Source organism: Hyperoodon ampullatus (assembly GCF_949752795.1).
Source record: "Hyperoodon ampullatus genome assembly, chromosome: 15".
Classification (NCBI taxonomy): domain Eukaryota; kingdom Metazoa; phylum Chordata; class Mammalia; order Artiodactyla; family Ziphiidae; genus Hyperoodon; species Hyperoodon ampullatus.
Window position 1 is genome coordinate 75,684,907 of NC_136928.1, and position 22,267 is coordinate 75,707,173.

Consider the following 22,267-nt stretch of genomic DNA (forward strand, 5'->3'; position numbering starts at 1 on the left):
TTTTGTTGTTTGCAACCAAAAGAGTCTTCATGGACACAGGAAGTTTCTAATTCAAGTCCACTTTGACTACTAAGCCTACGTATGTGAGAGAACCGGGGAAAAGAAGCAAGCAAGAAAGAAGCTCCTGTCCCAGGAATGTTCCAGTTCTTGAGAAGTTACCTGATATCATGCAATATCCTTCTGTGAGCCTCAGTGTCCCCATCTGTAAAATGCTAAACGATTTACAGTCTTCCAGTTGTAAATTCTGACAGCCTATGAATTTTCAAGAGCCCAGGATGAGCCAATGTACATATTTGTTTAAAGTCCTTGTACTGGTGGTTCCACCAATAGCCTGTGACACTGGTAAAGCTTAGTGCCAACACCAAGATCCTGCCGGAAACACAGCGGAGTGAAGTAGTCCAGACATGCTCCTTTGTTTATTTGTAAACCAGAATGTCTGGGCTCCCTGGAGGCGTGCCTCTGCCTCTTGACCCATGAAATAAGACACAAATCTAACGGCAAAGACCTTGGAGAATAACATAGAACTTTAGTGAAGGCTTTTGAAGGAACTCAGAAAACTGTTGCTCCCATAAAACCCACAGCAGAATTTCTTTAAAATCTTTTTTGAACATATTCCTCTTCCCTCAAATTTGATAATACAGGGCAGCTACTGCACCTCTTTCTGTCCACAGAGCACCCTCATTACTAAGTGCACCCCCAGTGTCCCCCCTCCTGTAAGATGCGCCCCATCACCCATACACTCCAGTGGCCCCTCCAAATCCTGACTTGTTGTCCTGATGTTCTTGCAAAATGAGGCTTCCTAAAACTTTGGCAGATAGATTGCAACTTCATTCAATAAACACCCATATGACTGGGAGGAAGGGGTCCCTAAGGGAAAATTCAAGCTGCATTTCATACTCTGATGCCAGTTCCATCCCCTATTTCAGTTCTAAAGTTTAATGATAGGGCTTCCCTGGTGGCGTAGTGGTTAAGAATCCGCCTGCCAATGCAGGGAACGCGGGGTTCGAGCCCTGGTCCGGGAAGATCCCACATGCCGTGGAGCAACTAAGCCCGTGCGCCACAACTACTGAACCTGTACTCTAGAGCCCGCGAGCCACAAGTACTGAAGCCCGTGCGCCTAGAGACTGTGCTCCACAACAAAAGAAGCCACCACAATGAGAAGCCCACGCACCATAATGAAGAGTAGCCCCCGCTCGCCGCAACTAGAGAAAGCCCGCGCACAGCAACGAAGACCCAACGCAGCCAAACATAAATAAAATAAATAAATTGTTTTAAAAAATAAAGTTTAATGTTAAAAAATTAATTCATTTAAAAACCCTAGTCCAGCTGGCAGTTAAAAGCGGCCTCACTTAACCCAGGCTGCATGTGACGCCCCGCTGGGCCACCGGTGTCAAAGCCTCAGCACAAGGGGGCGGCTGCCTCACGCAGAGGCCACCCAAGGCCCAGGAGTGGGAAGGCAGCCGCCACTCCCCAAGGCACTGGTGCTGTCTGGGGGGCCTTCTGTGTCCGCTGGGAGGTAGGCACTGCTGATCACCCTGGACAGAGATCTGAGGACACTGCTGACAGGGTGACCTCAGCCTCCTGGCTCGCGTCCGACTGACGGGGCTTCAGCGCCCATGGAGGAATCGCTGGAAACTGGTCTCGTGTTGGCAGCAAAGCAGCTTCTTCAAGAGGATTCAAGTTATTCATAGAGGTGAACTGAGTTATTTCAAACCAAAATTGACAGACTTTGTGTAAAGTGACCTACAGCTCTCTGTTTGGGAGGTGATACTAACAAGCCACCATCATCTCACGCCTCTGAACTAGCATCTCCCTCCCATGCTCTCTCCTCTCTTCTCCATCCTCCACATTTTAAGACAAAATTTTAAAAGGATCATATCACTGCTCTGCTTTAACCCTTAAGCAACTTCTCACGTACTTGTAGGACGAAGACCGGAGCCCCTCAGGTGACCCCACAGGCCCTGCATGGTCAGCCCTGCCCCCGCCCAGCCTCACTCATGCTCCCCTGTACCCTGTGGCAGCCACGCCAGACTTGTTTCTGTTCCTTCAGGGCCCTGGCTTCCTCTCACCAGGTCCTTTGCACATTCTATTCCCTCTGCTGAGAACCTGTCCTCCGCCCTTTAACTAGTTAGTATATATTCTCCCATCAATATCAACTTAAATCTCACTTCCTATGGGGAAGCTTCTTACTTATGTTTCCAAACCAATATTTATCACAAACGCAGTGTTCCTTTTGTTTTTAGAGTTCTTTGATTAAAATATAAGTTTTGGGGCTTCCCTGGTGGCACAGTGGTTGAGAGTCCGCCTGCCAATGCAGGGGACACGGGTTCGTGCCCCGGTCTGGGAAGATCCCACATGCCGCGGAGCGGCTGGGCCCGTGACCCATGGCCACTGAGCCTGCGCGTCCGGAGCCTGTGCTCCACAACGGGAGAGGCCACAACAGTGAGAGGCCTGCGTACCGCAAAAAAAAAATAATAAATAAATAAATAAATAAATAAAATATAAGTTTTATTTCGATTAAAATATAAGTTCATGAAAGTGGAGGCTGGGACTTTGTTTTATGCTTACTTTTGTTTTTCCGCTAACTAGCATTAAGACTTGAAATATGGGTCTTGAAGGAAGGAAAGAAGGAAGGTGGGGGAGGGAGGACCTCACGTGGGCAGCTCCAGGAGGTGACCTCCAGGCCTCTGGCTGGGGTCACTGGGTGGATGGCACTGCCATTCCCTGAAACAGGACAGGACAGAAGATCATCATCTCAGGAAGATGATGAGTTCAGCTGGGGACTTGGTCGGAGAACCCAGTGGTCATTTCTCTGTCAGTCTGAAGCTCAGGGGAAGGAGTAAGTGCTAACACATAAATGTCTGCCTCTGCCTTGTGAGTGGATGGGGTCGCAGGAGGAAGAATGCACATGAAAAGGGGAGCACTGAGCCACAGGAAGCTTGCACAGAGCCCATCTTGAAGTACTAGGCAGAGAGTGAGCAAGCCCTAAAGAAGACAGAGAAAGAACATTCAGAAGATTACAAAAATCCAGAGAGTAGGGTCAAAGACACAAGGACCGTTTCCAGGAGGGAGGCACCGAAGCTGTCCAGTGTGGCTGAGAGGCCCAGCACGGTGTGGACTCAGAGTGTGCACTGGAACGACTTTGGCAGGGGCAGTGCCAGGAGACTGATGGTGGAAGGACCCGGATTGCAGGAACTGTGGAGAAAGGAAGAGAAGGCTGGACCTGTAGGCAATGTTTTAGAAGCTTGGCTCAGAAGAGGGAAACTAAAGTGACAAAAAGAAAGCGGCAGAAGAGCATAAAAAAGATTTGGGCTTTTTTTTTTTTTTTTTTTTTTTTTTTTTTTTGCATTATGCAGGCCTCTCACTGTTGTGGCCTCTCCCGTTGCGGAGCACAGGCTCCGGACGCACAGGCCCAGCGGCCATGGCTCACAGGCCCAGCCGCTCCGCGGCATGTGGGATCTTCCCAGACCGGGGCACGAACCCGTTTCCCCTGCATTGGCAGGCAGACTCTCAACCACTGCGCCACCAGGGAAGCCCTAAAAAAGATTTGGGCATTTTTATAGGCTGAGTTGGAACAAACCAGCGAGACAAAGAGGGAGCATCCGTGACAGAAAGGGGGTGACAGGTAGGTGGAAGCCCTGAAAGACTGGCATTGAAGGATGAATGACTGTTATTCCCACTGCCGGGCACGGTGTCTGGCACCCAGCAGGTGATCGGTAAGTATTGAATGAGTGAATGAATGAATGATGAAGAAATAAACAAATGGACAGACGGAGGTGAAGAGAATGGCTTTGAGAAAGACCTTCCTAGACTGGAAAGAAGCCAGAGTGGGTGCAGATATAAATAAACTGCTATGGGTTATAACTAGTATTGCAGCAAAATTTTCATTTTGAATGAACACTTATCTCGGGAGCTATTGAGAGAGAGAGAGTGTTGAGAGGTCGAGACACTTGTCACACAGGGACCCCAAATGAGACCCCGCTGCCATTTTTCCAGGCAGCTGTCCCTTGGCTGCCATGGATGAAACTGAGGGAACCAGAAGATGCAGCGGCGTGGGGAAAGCTGGCCTGGAGTCAGGGGATATAGTTTTTAATCCTGTTTAAAACTTCATACTCATTTGACCTTGGGAAACTCTAACCTCTCTCTACCTGAGTTTGTTCCTTGTAGAATGGTGCTAAAAATTATCCTTAGTCATGGGCTTTTGTGAGAGTGAGTGTAACATGTCTAGCTCCGTGCCTGCCACAGAAGTGCTCAAAAATTGAAGATGATGCTGTTATTGTTGCTTGGGTTGTTGATGTTATTGTTTTGCAGCCAAGAAGCAAACCCTCCTGCGTCTAAGTATTGTATTTAGCAGACACCTGAGAATCCTTTATAAAGTGACTGCCCTGAGTATGTGTGCATGGTGTCCCATCAGCAAGTTGACAAGCCAGCCGGTGACTTACGGAAACCACCAATGGTACATAAAGTAGTCTAATGCCTGATACACAGTCAAAAGAAGTGAAGGGACCCAAGCCCAGGCTCCACAGCAAAGGCAGATGAGCAGGTGAAACAGACACTTATGCAAATGAAACAACCAGACAAGGGAGTCCATTAGCGTGGATGTAGGGCCACCAGTTGACGCAGTGCATCCCATCCTCCCAGACAGCACTGTCCATATGGGGATTTGGATTCCATGAACCCAGGATGGTGCAGCCAGGAATAGAGTGCTAGAGGGGTCCTGAGCCCAAGTCCCAAGAGATGCTTTGCTGAAGTCAAGTGAGGAGAACAGGGTTTGGTGCCTAAGCAGAACTGAAGAGGGTTTGGGTTGGAGCAGAACTGCAAGAGGAATCAAAGTCGAGAGTCAAGGCAGAGGCAGAAGAGGAGATGGCTGGAAGCAAAGCAAGGGAAGCCAGCTGATTGCAGAAAACCATGATTGCTCAAGGTTTCAAATCTGCCCCGGTTAGTGTTCATCACTTGACATAAAGACTCAGGATGTGTACCAGGTGGCACTCCCTGTGCACAGAAACCACACACTTCGCATCTTGACTCTATTCAATTTTTCTTCTGTTAACTCGTCTTTGTTCTTTTTTATTATTATTAATTTCCTGGCATTTGTTTGTTTTGAATGTATAAGTTAAAGTCCTTTGAGGGCAACAGTCAGGGTATGAATGCATATATTGCAGTTCTTTTAATTCTGTCATGTTAGATGGATATATCTTCGTAAACGACATTAAAACCCTTCTCTAATGAGTCAGGGTACAAATAATTAAATAATACATACTTTTTAAGTGCATAGCTATGCATAATTTCCAATGTATTTTACTTGGCCACCTCTTCCTCAAGTAATCTATTCTTATCTTCTTGTTTCTCTCATCTCTATTCCAGAATCCTGATTGAAGTTGGTAGCTGGGGTTGGAACATGTTTGGGGAACTAATCCCTTTTCATTCTTTGTAAGCGACCCCAGTTTTGGTGGGGAATGAGGTGGAGTGTTAGTAAGTAAACAAACAAATAAATGCAGCCTGTTTCTAGAATGACAATAGATACCATTTACTGAGCACCTGCTATTCGGTGAGCACTGTGCCAAGGGCTCTTCATATTTTATTTCATGTAACCTTCACAATAACTAAATTGGGTGGTTTCCCCACTTTATTGATGGGGAAACTGAAGATGGAAGTAGTTGCACAGGTCACTCAGCTAGTAAGAATTCTGAATCCAAGGGTACCAGACACACGAATCCTGGCTCTTTCCTCTAACATGCACACACATACAAAAATGTGTGCATGGGTGTACTCAGACACCCCACAGAACACCAAATAGTGGAAAGGGCTAGAATGTGCCACCAGATTCAATCAGTTACCTTGACTTCTCCAGCAATGTCCCCAAAGTCAAAGTCTCCCTCCTGGAACTCAAGCATAGGAACAATGGCTTTCCGTGGCTTTGTGGTCCATCTCAAGGTCATCGCCAACTCAGACCCACTAATTCACTGAATTGCACGTCTTGAGAATTTGCAGACACAAGTGATGAATGCCCATAGAACCCTCACACACACTTCATGCCTCAAAAAGGGGCAGTGATCACATCTCAAAACCTCCCTGGCTTCAGCTTCATAGAAGCAGGGTCCCAGACTGCCACTGAGATGCCATGAGAAAATGAGTTTGTCTACCACCTTCCCTGGTAATGCTTGTTTTCTCAAAGTTGGCTATCGTCTTACGTAGATGGATTATTTTCCTCACTATGGCCCTGAAATCTGTATGGGAATAACAAAGAGCAAAATCCACTTTCATTCCTGCGGACAGACCAGAGGGGGCTGGAGCAGCACCATGAGGAGACCGCGTTCCTCTCTGGCCTGGAATTCACTGCTCAGGATTCTTTCAGGGGAAGAAGGCTAAAGCCTCTTCGATCTTCACGGGGCCTCTCTGAAAACCAAAGTGCTCTTGGAAGGAGAGGAGATTATACTACACGAGGATTCATCCCCCCAAACTCCTCTAATCCTGGCTTTTAGCTTTGACTAATCCCCTATGAGAAGGGGATAAGTGATAGGGATGGCGAGTGAAAGAGGTGGGAAAATAAGAAAGAGCTGGAAAGGAAAACAGGCTGTGCCCAGAGCCAGCCCTCTGGCCAACCTTCCTATGCACACCCACCTGCAGTAAAGGCTATGAGGTCGTGATACATTGTGTACTCGCCATGAGGGTCTCGACTCAGACATATGCTTGTTGGCCCCAAAGCAGTCATTTGTTCACAAGATCATTTAATAGTTTTTGTTCACTCATTAGACAAATATCCACCGAGGACCTATTATCCACCTTTAAAGACCCACAGTCTAATGGAGAGACACTTATATACACATTTTATATTACAATAAGAGTAAATACAGCAAGATATAGATAGATAATGGGTGGGTGGATGGATGGATGGATGGATGGATGGATGGATGAATGGATAGATGGATGGATGGATGGATGGATGAACAGATGGGTAGGAGGGAGAAGGGAAGGAATTAATTTAGGAACATTAAGTTTAGTTGTTTTATTTTTAAGGGGGGTGGAGGAGGTAATTCTTGAGCTGATTCATAAGGCATGACAAGAGTGGGCTAGTGAGAGGGTATGAAAGAAAGCTTTCCAGAGAGACACAGCAGTGTAAGCAAAAACATGAAAAACTGAGAAACCAGTAGTGTGTGTGTGTGTGTGTGTGTGTGTGTGTGTGTCTGTGTACGAACAACACCACTTTCAGTCTAGCTGTTTAGTAAAGTATAAGGGCAAATTATGAAGCAGAAGTGGCAGACTTGGGTCAGTTCATAGAGGTCATGTGAGCCGAGCTATGGAGTCAGAACTTCACCCTTGGACAATGAGTACGACTGAGGGATTGAGAGCAATAGTGACATGATCAGGGGGTGACATGATCACAAGTCAGGGGGTGGATTTGGGTAATTAAAGAAAACTTCCTGGAGAAGGGAGATCTTGTGCCTGTGTCTTGCTGGTAAATACAATAGGGATTAACAATTATTCAAAGAATCTGAGTAACCTGTGGCCATATCACCAACTTTCCTCAATACAAAGAAAATCCAACTTATTTTTCTTTACTCTCCATTGTGGGTGTAGAAAAGCAAAGGTCTTGCCATTTTTCACTATGATATTGACCAAAATTCTGACCTCTACATCTGCAGGTAATAGGTATTCATACCCAATGGTAAGGGAAAGAAAGAGTCAATCAACAACAACCAGAAGGTTCAGAGAGGTTGTGTAGGACACATAACTAGTAAACCACTGAGCCATGATTGGAAGCCAGGTCTGACCCCAAGTCCAAAGCCCTATATGATTGAGCACCTAGCCTCAGCTATGACACAACATAAAATGTTCACCCTCTTTTCACTCTCCAATTTCTTCTACTTAGTGAAATCTCTCCTCTTTCATGAAGACTTCTATACTCCTCCCCCAGCTCACACTGACTTTCCCCTCCAAGAGACCCTTTATATTTGCAGTCAAAATTATGCAATCCCCCTATATTACTCAGATATTGTTTCATGTCTGTTATTCATACCCACACACTGAAATTCTAAAGTCTTAGGAGCCCAGGGACCTATTAGGAGACAATTCATGCTCATAAGATGAGAAGAAACACAGGAGACCCATGAATTGCCTTCATTCTGATCTATTTTTTCAAGGATGTTTACAAAGCAGATGGAGAGAGTGTCTCCAGGTAGTGTCTTCCAGAACAAATGGCAGGTTTGCTTACTGTGCAGGATAATAAAGGTAATGTCACCTTCTGGGGCAAAGAATAGACATGCTTACTTCCCATTATGAAACATCTGAGTTGCCTCAGTTCAGGTGTCCTCCTCAGGGCCACTTTGCATCACCCTATGGAAATGGGCTCAGGAACAGGTTGATACTCTGGTGACTGCCATTGCTGTGACTAATGAACTGCCCTTTGTCTCTGACCCTGGAATTGTGTGTCCTCTGCCAGCATCTGTGAATCTATGGCACACTAACTCATTACTATGCAAGCAGGATAAAATTCCAGATTCTACACAGTTCTCAATAGGATTGTATCTAACAATCCTCCGGTCTTCTCTCCCAAAGCCAAGAAAGTCCTCATCACATAGCAGGGCCTTAACAAAAACAGCCATAACAAGATAAGGAACAACACATTTTCAGCATTCACTCGGTCTTTTGAGATAGTCAAAATCTCATCAATCAAATTTCTAAATAACATGTAGTCATGTGACTTAAATGAGTATTGATCCAGTATATTGTCGTGATTGAGAGCATGAATCTGAGGTCAAACCAGCTGCCTTGCTTCAAATTCTAACTTCCGAATTACCAGCTGGGTGACTTTGGGCAGGTTTTATAACCCCATTGTTCTTTAGTTTTCTTAGTGGTAAAATGAGGGTAACAGCAGTACCTTACTTCATGGGGTCCTTGTAAGGATTAAATGAGTGAATTTATATCAAGCACTTAAACAAATGCCAAGTATACATGTAATATTATTACCGTACAGCTGCCATTTCAAATGCAGCAACACATTCCAATGGCACCAAAATTACTTTCAAAACACCAGCTTTATTAGATCTGCTGATTGCAGACGATTTCCTGACATGGACTGAAACATTTAACCGTCAGAAATGAAGGATGCCTGTCCCAGGACTAACCTATGCAGCTCCATTGTAGAAGTCTGGTACTCAGTGAAGGATGGAAACCTTTGCCAAATTTTTTGTGGACCGTGGTGATGATTGTCATCACTCAAATACCACGTTCATGAGGCAGTTATTTTGGGCCCATGTTGTTTTTAGAATCCGTCATTGACAAGGCAATACTGGATTCACAAATGTCAGCAAGTCCATAACCGCTCAAGGAAGCTCCCACAGTTCAGGGGTCTCCTGACTCAGGATGCACACGATCATCAGGGGAAGATGAAAAGGCCGGTACCAGCAATCAGCCAGCGGTGGAAGAGGCTGCTCTTGACTTCAGAGCAACAAGGGCGTATAATATCATTCTAATGAACCAACACAAGTTCATCAGGCAAAGGATGAGGTGAAGAGCAAGGACACACGGTAAGTCTGAATCATCTGGCTCACAGTCCTCACTATTCAGATTCACTAAATACATGTCAAGGCTTCGATTCCTCTTATGTAATGAAAGCTTAGCCAAGAGTGCAATATTGGTTAATGGAAAGAAGAGGAAAGTAATGTTTATTGAGCACCTACTATGTGTCTTTAATGTGCATTATCTCAACTTTGTGAAATAGGCTGAATTAACCCCCTTTGACTAGTTGAGAAAACAGAGGCTTCAGAGAGGTTAAATAACCTGACCACCATCACAGAGAAGTAAGTGATGAAGCCAGTCCCTGAACAAGGTCTGTACTCCAAGTCTTGTGCTCTCTTCCTGCTCTACCTCGGACACCTCGGCCCCAGATGCCCATTCCACCACACCATGAGCTTCCTGTAAGCCGGAGCTGTGTCCTTTGCACCAGTATATCAGGATAGATATATACATATATATGTATATATATTAAATATAATATTAAATATAAATATATATATTTATTAGTAGAGCCCTTAATAAACTTTTATTGAAAAAATGAAATTGGACATCTGGCAAAATCATAATAAATAATCTGGGTTCTTGAAGGCAATCACCCAGAATAAGAGCTCTAGGGTCCTCTTCTATCAACTTGGGAAGCTGCCGCAAGTAACGACTCAACTGTGCAATGCCTCTTGGCCACCAGGAGCAGCTGGGGCAGGCTGGTTAGAAGAGGGGACAGTTATACTGGAGGTCCCAGGAATATGCAAGGGAAGGATGGCCCATTTAAAATCCTATTATACATCATGCATTATCTTAGATTTGACCCTGATGTTAGTGGATAACTCTTGCTATGAAGCCTGGAGTGAAGTCTGATCAGGCCTACATCGGTCAGCTGGGTTCATGGATTCCAACAGCCAGAAATGTCCAGGTTTCTCCCTGCAGGGCTTTCAGCAGGTTGGGCTGATCCCTGGTTGGCTGGCTGGGGCTTGGGGTTTTCCTGAGAGGCCGGCTGGGATAGGTTCACATTGAAAATGGTCTGAAATGAGGAGACAAATAGACTGAGGGGATGAGGGCAAACTGAAGCGAGGAAGAGAGAAATCATTTGCCAAGATCCAAGGGCAGATGATGAACAAAAGTCAAAGCTGAGAGTCAGGAGCCAGATCACACCCAGATCCATCGGAAGCTGGAAGGGACCAGTGAAGAGGGCTTGAGTCTATTGCTGTGAACAAGAGGGCCTGGGTCGATGGCCGTGAACTGGCAGCTCACTTCCATGGGCTAGGGAGTCAGGTTAGCCTGGTGGCAAAAGGTATAGCAAATGTGAACCATTCTTGCCCCCATCCTAACACAGCCAACCCCCTTGAGAACCTGGAAAGGATTCAAATGTCCTGGCCTTTGCAGGTCCCACCCCACAGCATGGCAGTGAATTATATCTGAGATGGCTCTGAAAGCTTCCTCTTGCTGGGCAATGGGAAGGATGAAGATGAGGATTGTGAGTGTGCTGACCTCCCCTGATCCATCAGGGCCTGTGACCTCAAGGGCTGTACACCATGACTCTTCCCTCACTTCTGGAATCTGTTGGGATTGACCCAGGGAAGAATGGGTCGAGTGTCTGACCCGGGGCCTTGCACTCCATTCAGTCCACAATCAGAACTGCGCATGCTGGAGTCATCACCATCCATGGAGAGAATCCCTTGCAGGAATAGCTTTGCTGACAGAATTTATGAATCCATCAATAGCTCTTCAGAAACAAGGAGGCTATTTCTTGCCAGCACTCAGGCTTGAATGTATGTTCTGTGCGCGCTGACAAACATCTTTTACAGTTTATAAATACCATAGCACGTGCTCCCTATTCCCATGGGAATAGATCCGGTTCGCCTGCTGCAGACAAGGCGCAATTTCATCAGATAATTGCTACTGGAAAAAGAGCTCTTCGTGTGCTTCATACATCTGGCCTTGCAGCACCATGGAACTTCTCTATAAAATGTATACTCGTGTTGGTAGCTGGCAGGATTCATTTGGAAAGAAAGCTGTGTTCAAATAAAGTTGCACAAAGCTTCAGGAACCAGGTTCATTGATTTTTTTTTTTTAATGATGCAGTAAAGTCCATCACTGATACACATGTAGTTGCTTCTCTATCTTTCTTATAAGAGAAAAGGGCCTCATGATAGCTTCTTACTATGCAGTGTTTGTAGAACATGCATGAAGCATTTTTACATCCTCACAACCATGGTCTTGTTGTTCCCTTTTCATACGTTAAGACACTGAGGCTTAGAGAGGTGAAGTGGCTTCTCCAAGCCCATTCAGAAAGAAATAAGCAGATCTGGATGCAAACAAAAGGTATTCCAACTCCAGGTCCGATGCTGTCTTCCATCTTCAAAGCCGTTGCATCTCGGTGACATTTTCTGTTTTCCAAAAACCCTTATGATCCGCTTAAAAGTTGACCCAACATTAAATGCGATTCTCTGTCTTAGATTTATATTTCTTAATTTTAAATTAGCTTTGGTGTCTTTTCACACAATAATACTTTATAATTTTTCTACTGACACCTGTAAATATCTTACAGTCAAATTGTGTTTGATTTCATTAATGTACTGCAATCAGACAGAAAATACCAGGTCCTGCCTGGGTACCACTTGAGATAAATCAAAAGAAGTCTTGCACTAAAATAACATGGAAGACCATTTATGGAGTGCATATTATATGCCAGGCACTGCACCAGATAGTTTATATTGATTAGCCAGTTTAATCCTTACACTATCTCTATGAGAAGGTTGGTGTCAACCCCATGCACAGATGAGAAAACCAAGACTCAGAGAGGTTAAAGAGCTTGTCTATGATTACAGACCAAGCTAGGATTAGAACTCAAGCTTGTCTGACACCAAAACCCATGTTCTTATCCAACGTTCCTTTCTCCCAACTAATACGATGCAATATATTCACACACCATTAAAATTAAGGCTTCTTAGTAACCGTGTAACTTTGGTGTAGTTGGCTGAATATTGGCCCCCAAAGATATCCAAGATATCCAGGTCCTCATCCTTAGAACCTGGCACTGTTACCTTACAGGGCAAAGGTACTTTACAGCTTTGATTAAATTGAAGATCTTGACATGGGGAGATTACCCTGAATTGCTTGAGTGCATCCTAAATGCAATCACAAGTGTCCTTATAAGAGGGAGGCAGGGAGAAGTGCAACACAGAAGAGAAGGCGATGTGACCGCACTGGCAGAGACTGGAGTAATGCATCCACAAGCTAAGGAGTGCAGGCAGCCATCAGAAGCTGGAAGATGCACAGAACGGAACCATGCCAGGAACCTCCAGAAGGAGGCAGCCCTGCCACAATTTTAGACCCTCAGACTCAGTTCAGACTTGTGGCCTCCAGAACTGTGAGAATGAACTTCTGTTGTTTTAAGCCACCAAGTTTGTGGCAAGTTATCACAATGGCCACAGGAAGCGATTACTCTTGGGAAAGTTGTTTAAGCTCGCTACTAAAATACCTACCTTTATTTGGATGTTGGTTAAATTGAGTAACACTAATAAATATTTTGTCTTCTCTTATCTTCCTGGAAAAAAACTGAGTAAAGTTTTCAAAACGGGGATTCTTTATAACAGAAGAAGAGAGCTCAGAACAGTGACTGAACAGCTCGAAGGACACAAACATTCCTTATTCAAGGACAGTCGTAGTTGGTTCCACCCCCAGGGAGTGTGAAACAAGGACAAATGAATTTTAAACTGTGGTTGACATTTAGGTTAAATGTAAGCTGTAAGGTGTGTTCTCTGAGCCTGTAGAGCTTTTTAAATCTGGAGAAAACAGGTATGTGTCTCAGGTCATTTGAAGGTCTAAGCAGAAATCATTTCAATTACTTCTTGAGGTTCCCTGCTTTCCTGTGACTCTTTAATTCATGATTCGTAGAAATTCTTACCTGAACCAGGTGTTTAGAGATGCCAGGTAACTGGAAAGTCATGGCTCTGCCATACCTTCTAAGACTGGATTGTTGATAGTATTGAGAAATTACTGTTAATTTTTAGTTTTACTAATGGCTTTGCAATTGTGTTTAGAAAAATTTATTCTTTTAAAGATACTGAAATACTTATGGATTCAACGATATGACTGACAGTTGCTTCAAAATAACCTGGGGAGGAGAGGAAGTGAGTCGAGGAAGAGATAAAATAAGTTTCTTATGAAATGATAACTGTGGATCCTGAAGAGTAGGCACACATAGGTCACAGGGTAGGGACAAGGAGTTTGAAAGAATTAAAAGACAAAACTCTGCGAAGTGGCCTGGTCCCACTGGAACGAATGCACCCTGGCGCCTGGGACTAATCAACTCATGTAGAGGCAGTGCCGATTAGGTCAGGTTGCCTGGCTTCCTCTGCCCTCTGAGCCCACTCCACTGCCAGCATCCCTGTGCAGCGGGTGCTCAGCCACTGACTCAGCCCCCCTCACAAGAAGGACCCCACCATCTCACCATGTGGGAATGACCAAGAGGTGACCTGTGTGCATCGCGGGAAAGCTGAGAGGCATAGACACAGAAGGCACTGCAGGTCTATTGCTACAGAGGCCTAATGGTGTGGCACGAGTTTTGACTGAAGAGCATGGAAGGGACTGAGGTGAGGTCCTGGGGGAAGGAGTTCCAGTTGGCCAAGCCCGGGGGGAGCCACCAGCACCATTCACTCCGCACGCTCTCAGGCGGTCTGGCGAGCTACCTCCACGAATTAACACGCAGTACCGGCAGAAACACAAGTCCTGTACAGCTGCGACCTTGCAAGAGCTCAGAGTACAAGCATCCAAGTTTGGAAGCGCTTCTTAAGGACCTACAAGCGGAGAGACATTCCTGGATTCTTGTAGAACCACAGGATTCCCGCTGTTTCTGCCACTCGGGGGCAGGGAAGGACCCTCAGAGCCTGTTCCAGCTTCTAGAAAACTCTGCCCTGTCAACAAATGTGTCTGCTTTGTGAGTCAGGAGAGGGACGGTACATAAGCCAGCATGTCCCCTTTCCACTCACTTCTTGGAAAAATCAATGTCGGACAGAGTTTATTGCTTTTTATCTCTTCAGATGAACGTGGCCCTGATGCATCCTTAAATCCACTCTTGAACCCAGGAGAGCAGGAAGCAGTGCCGTGTTCAAGGCACAGGCTCTAGAATCCGGCTCCTGGGGTTATAAACCCAACTCTTACTCCCTGTGTGAACTTAAGCCATTTTTCCTGTCACCTTGTGTCCTCATTTTTTTTAAATTAATTTATTTATTTTTGGCTGTGTTGGGTCTTCGTTGCTGCACGTGGGCTTTCTCTAGTTGCAGCGAGCGGGGGCTATTCTTCGTTGCGGTGTGTGGGCTTCTCATGGCAGTGGCCTCTCTTGTTGCGGAGCACAGGCTCTAGGCATGCGGGCTTCAGTAGTTATGGCATGTGGGCTCAGTAGTTGTGGCTCACGGGCTCTAGAGCACAGGCTCAGTAGTTGTGGCACACGGGCTTAGTTGCTCCACGGCATGTGGGATCTTCCCGGACCAGGGCTCGAACCCGTGTCCCCTGCATTGGCAGGCAGATTCTTAATCACTGTGCTACCAGGGAAGTCCTGTGTCCTCATTTTTAAATGGAGACAGTAATAAAGCCTTGCTGCTAGGGATGTTGTAAGGAATAAATGAGATTATATAGATAAAGCCTTTACATAGTAGCTTATTATTATTATTGCTGTTGCTGTTATTACCACTACTATTGTTATTACTATTGCTATTACTATTACTGTATAAGCAGTCTTCAATTACTATATGACTATTTGGGAAATCTTAAATAAAACTGGGTTCCAAGTTCTACTACCATGCTTCAAAACTGTATTTATGCCAACATCAAAGGCACTTGGGGAAAAAGAAACATTTTTTTAAATGGGCAGGGGATGACACACATGCATGTAATAAACTTCCAGATTTAAAAATAACTATAGGGCTTCCCTGGTGGCGCAGTGGTTGAGAGTCTGCCTGCCGATGCAGGGGACACGGGTTCGTGCCTCGATCTGGGAGGATCCCACATGCCATGGAGCGGCTGGGCCCGTGAGCCGTGGCCGCTGAGCCTGCGCGTCCGGAGCCTGTGCTCCGCAACGGGAGAGGCCACAACAGTGAGAGGCCCGCGTACCACAAAAAATAAATAAATAAATAAATAAAATAAAATAACTATAATCCCTGTTCAGTGGTATCCATCTCAGAAGTCAAGAAAACATTAGAAGGAGTGATGAGTCAGAAGGTTACCTTCATCAGGTAACCTACAGAGAATGTCCTTCTTTCAACAAAACCCATCTGCAAACATAAAAAGTTGGATCATAAATCCACATGGCTCTTCCATTCAGAAGATCTCATGGAAAGAACCCAGTCTGACAGCATGAGTTAGAGTCGCCATACATCTCCAAAATTAAGATTTTAGCTAAATTCTCTCCGCCTGGGATAGAATTGCTGTCACTGCTCTGGATATGAGTATGCATGTCTTTCGTTATGAGGGGTAGGAACATAAGAGGCGGACAGGACTGCCTGTCAGGCTATTTTTAAATGTTGGCTCATTTCACAGCTGCTGGCATAGCTTTGTTCAGTGATTTAAGTCTCACTCCTCTGGCCATAGTGAATCACATCTGTGTTTGTACAGCATTTCTCCTTTCTTCCATTCACTGAATGTATCTCTGCCTGTGAGTGTGTAAGTTAACTCTGCTCTGCGTAATTTTCAGGTGACGAGGTTTTATCTGAGCAGTAGAAATTAGAAAATATATACTGGAAACATATCTGTAAGGGCACATGTTTCATGCACATATGCCAATCTGAGTATGTCCTAAACGTGCACATGCATAATCAGGTTACAGTGGACAGTGTGGTTTAATCATGAATGTGATCCTCCCACTTGCCAACCACTACCAAGTCCACTGAACAAAAGAACTAGCCCACTGTTGATGTATATCCAAAATTCAAAAACACACAGAAAGGGCTCTTCACGTGTGCCAAAAAGAGCTTTTCCCTCCCAAGCCAGTTGTGAATATACTGAAATATACTTACTTGACATGAAAACATACGACCAAGACATTCTCCATACTGAATTAGGCAGTTTATTAGGCTCCTAATGTCCATGTTTAGAACGTGAACATGGATTGACATGCATTGTCTCATTTTGTGGATCTTACATGCTTGTAGTCTTCAGTCAGCTGGGCCTTTGATTCTACTTGTCAGTAATTGACAGTTAGCTCAATGTGAGTAAATGATAAACACAGAATGATACGTAAGCCGTAGCAAGAAATACCACCCAGTACCATCTACCTTTTGTTTTTCAAAAATCATATCACAACTCTCTCTTGTAAAGAATACATTTCAGAGCAAGGCATTTAATTCGCCTCACTGAAAAAAATAAAGACGTTTCTATCATTTCAGAGCAATGAAATGTCCAACTATGGCTGAAAAGTACACCCTGAGAATTAAATGATTTTAACAAACCCACTGAGGTTTATAAAGCTGTGTTAACCTAACATCGGTAAGGGACACAAGGTACAGGCACAAACGTCCCTGCTCATTTTGCTGTGCAATTCTCCAAGGATGCCACATTATAAACATCCTCGTTGTCTTCAATGCTTGAAGCGTCTGTGGTATCGGGGTCGCTCACCACGATGCCCACAGAAGAGAGACTGGTGATGAAGGCATGCATCCGCTGGGCATAAATGTCCCTAATGTTAAAGTAAGGGAGCTCATGACACTTCTCCGGTGGGTCCTCACTACACTGGTCCACGTCAATGTCCTTTTGCTTCTGGTAGTACTTGGAAAACTTGTTGAAGATAATGGTGATGGGAAGGGCCACCACCAAGATGCCACAGATGATGCACGTGCTGGCGATAAGCTTCCCAGCCAAGGTGACTGGGTGGGTGTCTCCGTAGCCCACGGTTGTCATGCTGATGGTGGCCCACCACCAGCAGACAGGGATGCTGGTGAGGCTGGACGTGTGGTCATCTTTCTCCACAGAGTAGATAAGCACAGAAAAGATGGAAATGCCCACCGACAGGAAGAGAAGCAGCAGCCCAACTTCGTGGTAGCTATGCCTCAGTGTGGCACCGAGAGACCGAAGTCCTACCGAGTGCCGGGCAAGCTTGAGGATGCGGAAAATCCTCATAAGCCTGAGGATCTGGACCACCTTGCCCATGTTTTCAATGTCCTCGCTCTCTTCCTTCTTGGTGTCTACAGCCAACGTGGCATAAAAGGGAATAATGGAGATGAAGTCGATTATGTTCAGAGGATTTTTCCAGAATTTCTTTTGACAGGGAGCAGCAACCAGCCGGATGGCCAGCTCGACGGTGAACCACGCGATGCACGCGATCTCGACGCCTTCCAGCACGGGGTCGTCCACCTCCCCGTCCTCGTTCTGGAACTCTGACATGCTGTGGACGCACATGGCCACGATGGAGGCCAGCACCACGCTCAGGGAGGAGATGGCGATGAGCTTGGCCGACAGGCAGTAGGCTGGGTTCTCCGTGCGAATCCAGATCTTCTTCCGGAGCTGACCGAATCGCAGCTTGTCAAACTTCTCCAGCTCCTTCTCGAACAGAGACGACTCTTCGAACGAGGAGTCGGTACTCACATCATTGCTCTTCTGGTCCCAGTCCTTCTCGTGGTTTTCCTCCTTGCGCTCGTGGTAGCGATTACTGCAGCAGGAATCGAGGAAGAGCTCGTTGATGCCCCAGTACTCGATCTCCTGGCAGAACGAGAACACGCACAGCTCCTCCATGACGTGCAGCTTCCCCGTGTAATAAAAGTTCAAAACGTATCTGAACAGGGAGGGGTTCCGATCAAAATAGTACTCTTTATCGGCCACGCTGTAGTCATCACACAGTTCCAGGATGGCCTCTTCCGAGTGGCAGCTGAGCAGCTTCCCGAGTCTGGTGTGAGGAAAGCGCAGGAGGGTGCTCTGGTCGATGGACTGTTTAAAGCCCCCCACGTTCAGGTTGACAAGTTCCTTGTCTTGTCCAGGGCGATGGAAAATCTCACCAAACACCATGGTGGATACAGGTGGCGGAGAGCTGGCTGGGAAGGGAGATGGAGTTCACGCTGGACCTGGAAGGAACATAAGACGGCATTTAGCCCTGTCCCATGCAGCCAGCCGTGCCAAGCTTATTTTTAAACTGCCCTTTCCAGGATGATGGGCTACATTAAAAGCAAAATAGAAAACAGGAAAAAAAAAAAGAATACGCTATCCCCTTTTTGATTAGAAGAGAATCGACACAAAGCAGGTTTTGGGTTTTCATTTTTTTTAAAAATGGGTTTATATATCCATTTTTTGGAAAAAGACTGCCATATAATTTTTATGAACCCCAATTCCTATTTCTCTATTTTTTAGCCATCCAAAATTACCTCCCACTCCCCCAAAAGCAATGCATTTGGGATCACTTACACAATACAAGCATCTCCAGTCTCAACCACGAGGCTTCCTCATTTGGAAACGCTCAATTCAGACGTGACAAGCTATCTGCTGCCCGGCTTGTAGCTCATCTCTCCTGGCCCCTAGGGCTTGGTCGTGCACCCTCAGGAACAGCTCTCTCCTCTGCTCTGCACCTCGTCCGCAACCCACACATCCCTGGGGGCTCAGCTCAGCTCTTACAAAAGAAGTAGGTTTCCTCTTACGCTCCAAGGTTCCACTCCGTTTAGAAAAAGCCCTATTCCCCACGTTTCAATGTGGACAATCAAGAGGATATAATTATCTCCCTGTCCGTAAGTATCTTAAAAGATACAGTTACACTTCACGGGATGGGGTTTCAGGTACATCCACAAGGGAAGAAACTGACTTAGGGAACCTTTTCAAGTTAACTGCACTATCAGTTTCCTGACACGAACAGGCTCCTCTGCCACCTCCTCCCTCCCTTCACAGTTTCCCACACGCTCCCAATCTATGACACCCAAGTCTATACCAGCCCAGCACACACAGGCTATTTTATTCTTGACACTAACCAAGATGTACCAGAACCATTTCTCAGAGAGAAAAATAATAGATTTTGACCATCATCCAATAGAATGACGCTTCCTCAGAGCCAATGATGCAAATAAAAGAAAGGTAGGAAACTGTCATATACTGAGTTCCAACCGAGTACTAGTAGATGTTTTGTTTTTATTACGTCTTTTAATCCTTCCAGTACTATAAGGTAGGTGTATAGGAAAATAGATACTCAGAGAAGTGGACTAGAGCTACGATTTAAACCCAGGTTGGATTAACCCCCAAGCCCATGCTATTTCCACTACACACATCCCCTCCATCCCTTCCTATTTTTTTCCTTATTATAATTTAATAACCCAATGTGGGAAGTGTTATAACAGAAATGAGTCAAGCATCTTTGGGTTTATTGAGAGAAGAACAATGACTTCTGTCTGGAGAAGCTTCATGGAAGAGGTTCTATTCAGGTCAAATGTTAAAGGTTTAAGCAGAGCTCAGCAAAGAGGGAAAAGGACATTCCCAACCGAGGGTATCAAAAGGTGGGCACAAGCCAGACCGTAAAGAGACTTGTGTATCAATCTAAAGAGTCTGGACTTGATCCTGTAGGTAAGACCACGAAATCGTCTTAATCAATAAGTGGGCATGGCTATATTTGTGACTGTAACTTGGAAAGACCCCACTGACAGCAGGAGGGAAGACTGCTGGTGGGAATGGCTGGAGCCAAGGAGGTAGGGCTTCAATAGAATAGGTGAGAGGACCCAAACTCATACAGCAGTGGTGTATATAAAGTGACAAATTCAAAAGTTTATAAAGTGGCATTGACAGGACTTGGTGATTGATTGGAAGGAAAAGATGAAGAAGTGGAAAGTCAAAAGGAGGATGTGTTTTCTACTCTGCATTAGTGGGTGACATCATTAGAGGAAACAGAAAGGTCAAGTAGGAATTTCTTGCCCTTATGTTTATGGAAAGCCAAATCTGTCGGCGAGACAAGAGATTCCTCCTCTGAAAAGGACACCCCAGAGGACGCAGCCTGAAAACACAGCCCTCTGCCATCCACCCTAGGAGGAAGCCTAGTGTCATAAGGAATACGTGGCCATTTGCTCTGGACTCACCAGCACTGAATGTGGTCCCATGAAACCAGAGACCTCAGCCTGGCATGGCAAAACGCTTCATAGATTTGCTGACCTCTTTAAAAGACTTGATTTTTTTCTGCCTCTGCTTTCTATTTTTAGTTAGAGATCTTCTCTGAAGGGCCTAAATCAGAGCTTACGGCTTGGTCCAAATATTTATGGAACCTCAGAAAGCTTTCAGAGGCTTTCATAAGCCTCTGAAAGCAGGCTTATGCTCATGGCAAGTAGAGAAGTAAAATGTTCCAAGGAACTAGTTTTAGCTAAGCTAGCGTTAAGGCTTTAATGGACATTATCTCCTTGGCTCTCCTGGAAACCCACAATGGTAGAAAGCCACTGTCTGCCTTCATGATACTACCTGCTCAAGTCAGTCTCAATCAGAGAGTGTGCCATCCATGTCCCAACTGTTTCACAGTCACTTCTCCAAAGAACAATGTTATCAACCATAATATCCGTCTTCTTGATCTGTCCCCCTTGCTTTGTATTGACTCCATGCCAGTAAAAGAGAGCCCGTTCTGAGGTCCACTCATGCCTCAAAGTCTAATCACAAGAGCAACACGCATCATCAAACCAGGGATCTCTTGTTGTGGGTCTTTCAGAAGAAAGAAAAAGGAAAGCGTCTCTGGATCAGATCAAATGCTTCAGCTCAGAGGGCAAGATGAGATTCTCTACGTCACGGTGGCCAGAGTACAGCGTTGATTTCTTTGGCTGTGTCTGGCCCATAGCAGCCTATGGAGGGCAGGGAAAAAGAAGACGCCCACCTTTACAGACTGTAGCAAGGTTCCCTTACATACAGCTAGTCCCTGGCCAATTACCAACAGTCCTTATATCATTCGCTCCTCACTATTACTTTGGGATTTTGCAGATGAGGAAGCAGGATCAGAAGAGATGAATGGGCATCATGCAGCTATTAAGGGTTAGAGCAAAACCCAAGCCAGGGCTCCTTAGGCCAAACCCTCTGCTCTACAGCAGGCTGGCTCACACGTCCAAAGTGGCATAAGAAACGCAGATACTGAACATCATTATTTACAAGATTCCTATACTCAGGCTAGCATTTATTTAACAGCCGTCATTTACTTCCATTCAGAAAATACTTGCTGCATCAAAGGTATATCTATATATATTTAATATATATTTATATATAGTATATATTTTATATATGAAGTTATATGCAAATGTACATATAAAGGGATGTATATTATATACACATATACCCACACTTAGTGTGAACCATATATATATATATAACTATGCACACACTAAATAAAAGCATGGGCCAATTCCTCTATAAGTGAGAAAAACTTCTCTAATTGTGACTAAAAATATAGAAAAAAATAACCAAAAAAATTTTGATTACATAAAAGTAAAATTTTTGGTATGGAAAAACATGCCATAAGCAATGTTAAAAAAGAGAATACGGGAAAAAATATTTGCCACTTACATCACAGACAAGTGGTACCTAGCATGTAAAAAGCTTTAGACAGAGAAGAAAAAAGAGAACAACAATATAGAAAAACAGACCAGGTACGAACAGACAGTCCACAGAAAAAAATGCAAATGGGTCTTAAAACAGGAAAGAAAAAAGTTCTACCTTGCTCATAGTAAGATAAATGCACATTAAACTCATGGTGCAGTATCATATCCAATACCAAAATGGAAAAAAAAATCCAAAAATTGGACTACATACTCTATTATCAAGTATATGG

General features: G+C 44.9%; 1 protein-coding gene across 1 annotated transcript; it reads right to left on the bottom strand.

Moving 5' to 3' along the window:
* Positions 1-17,031: 17,031 nt before the first annotated feature.
* KCNS3 (potassium voltage-gated channel modifier subfamily S member 3) lies at positions 17,032-18,507 on the bottom strand (the record flags this gene model as incomplete). The annotated part of the gene is made up of 1 exon (XM_079720936.1): positions 17,032-18,507. One exon carries the CDS (start codon positions 18,505-18,507, stop codon positions 17,032-17,034), a length of 1,476 nt encoding a protein of 491 aa, XP_079577062.1.
* Positions 18,508-22,267: the final 3,760 nt, after the last annotated feature.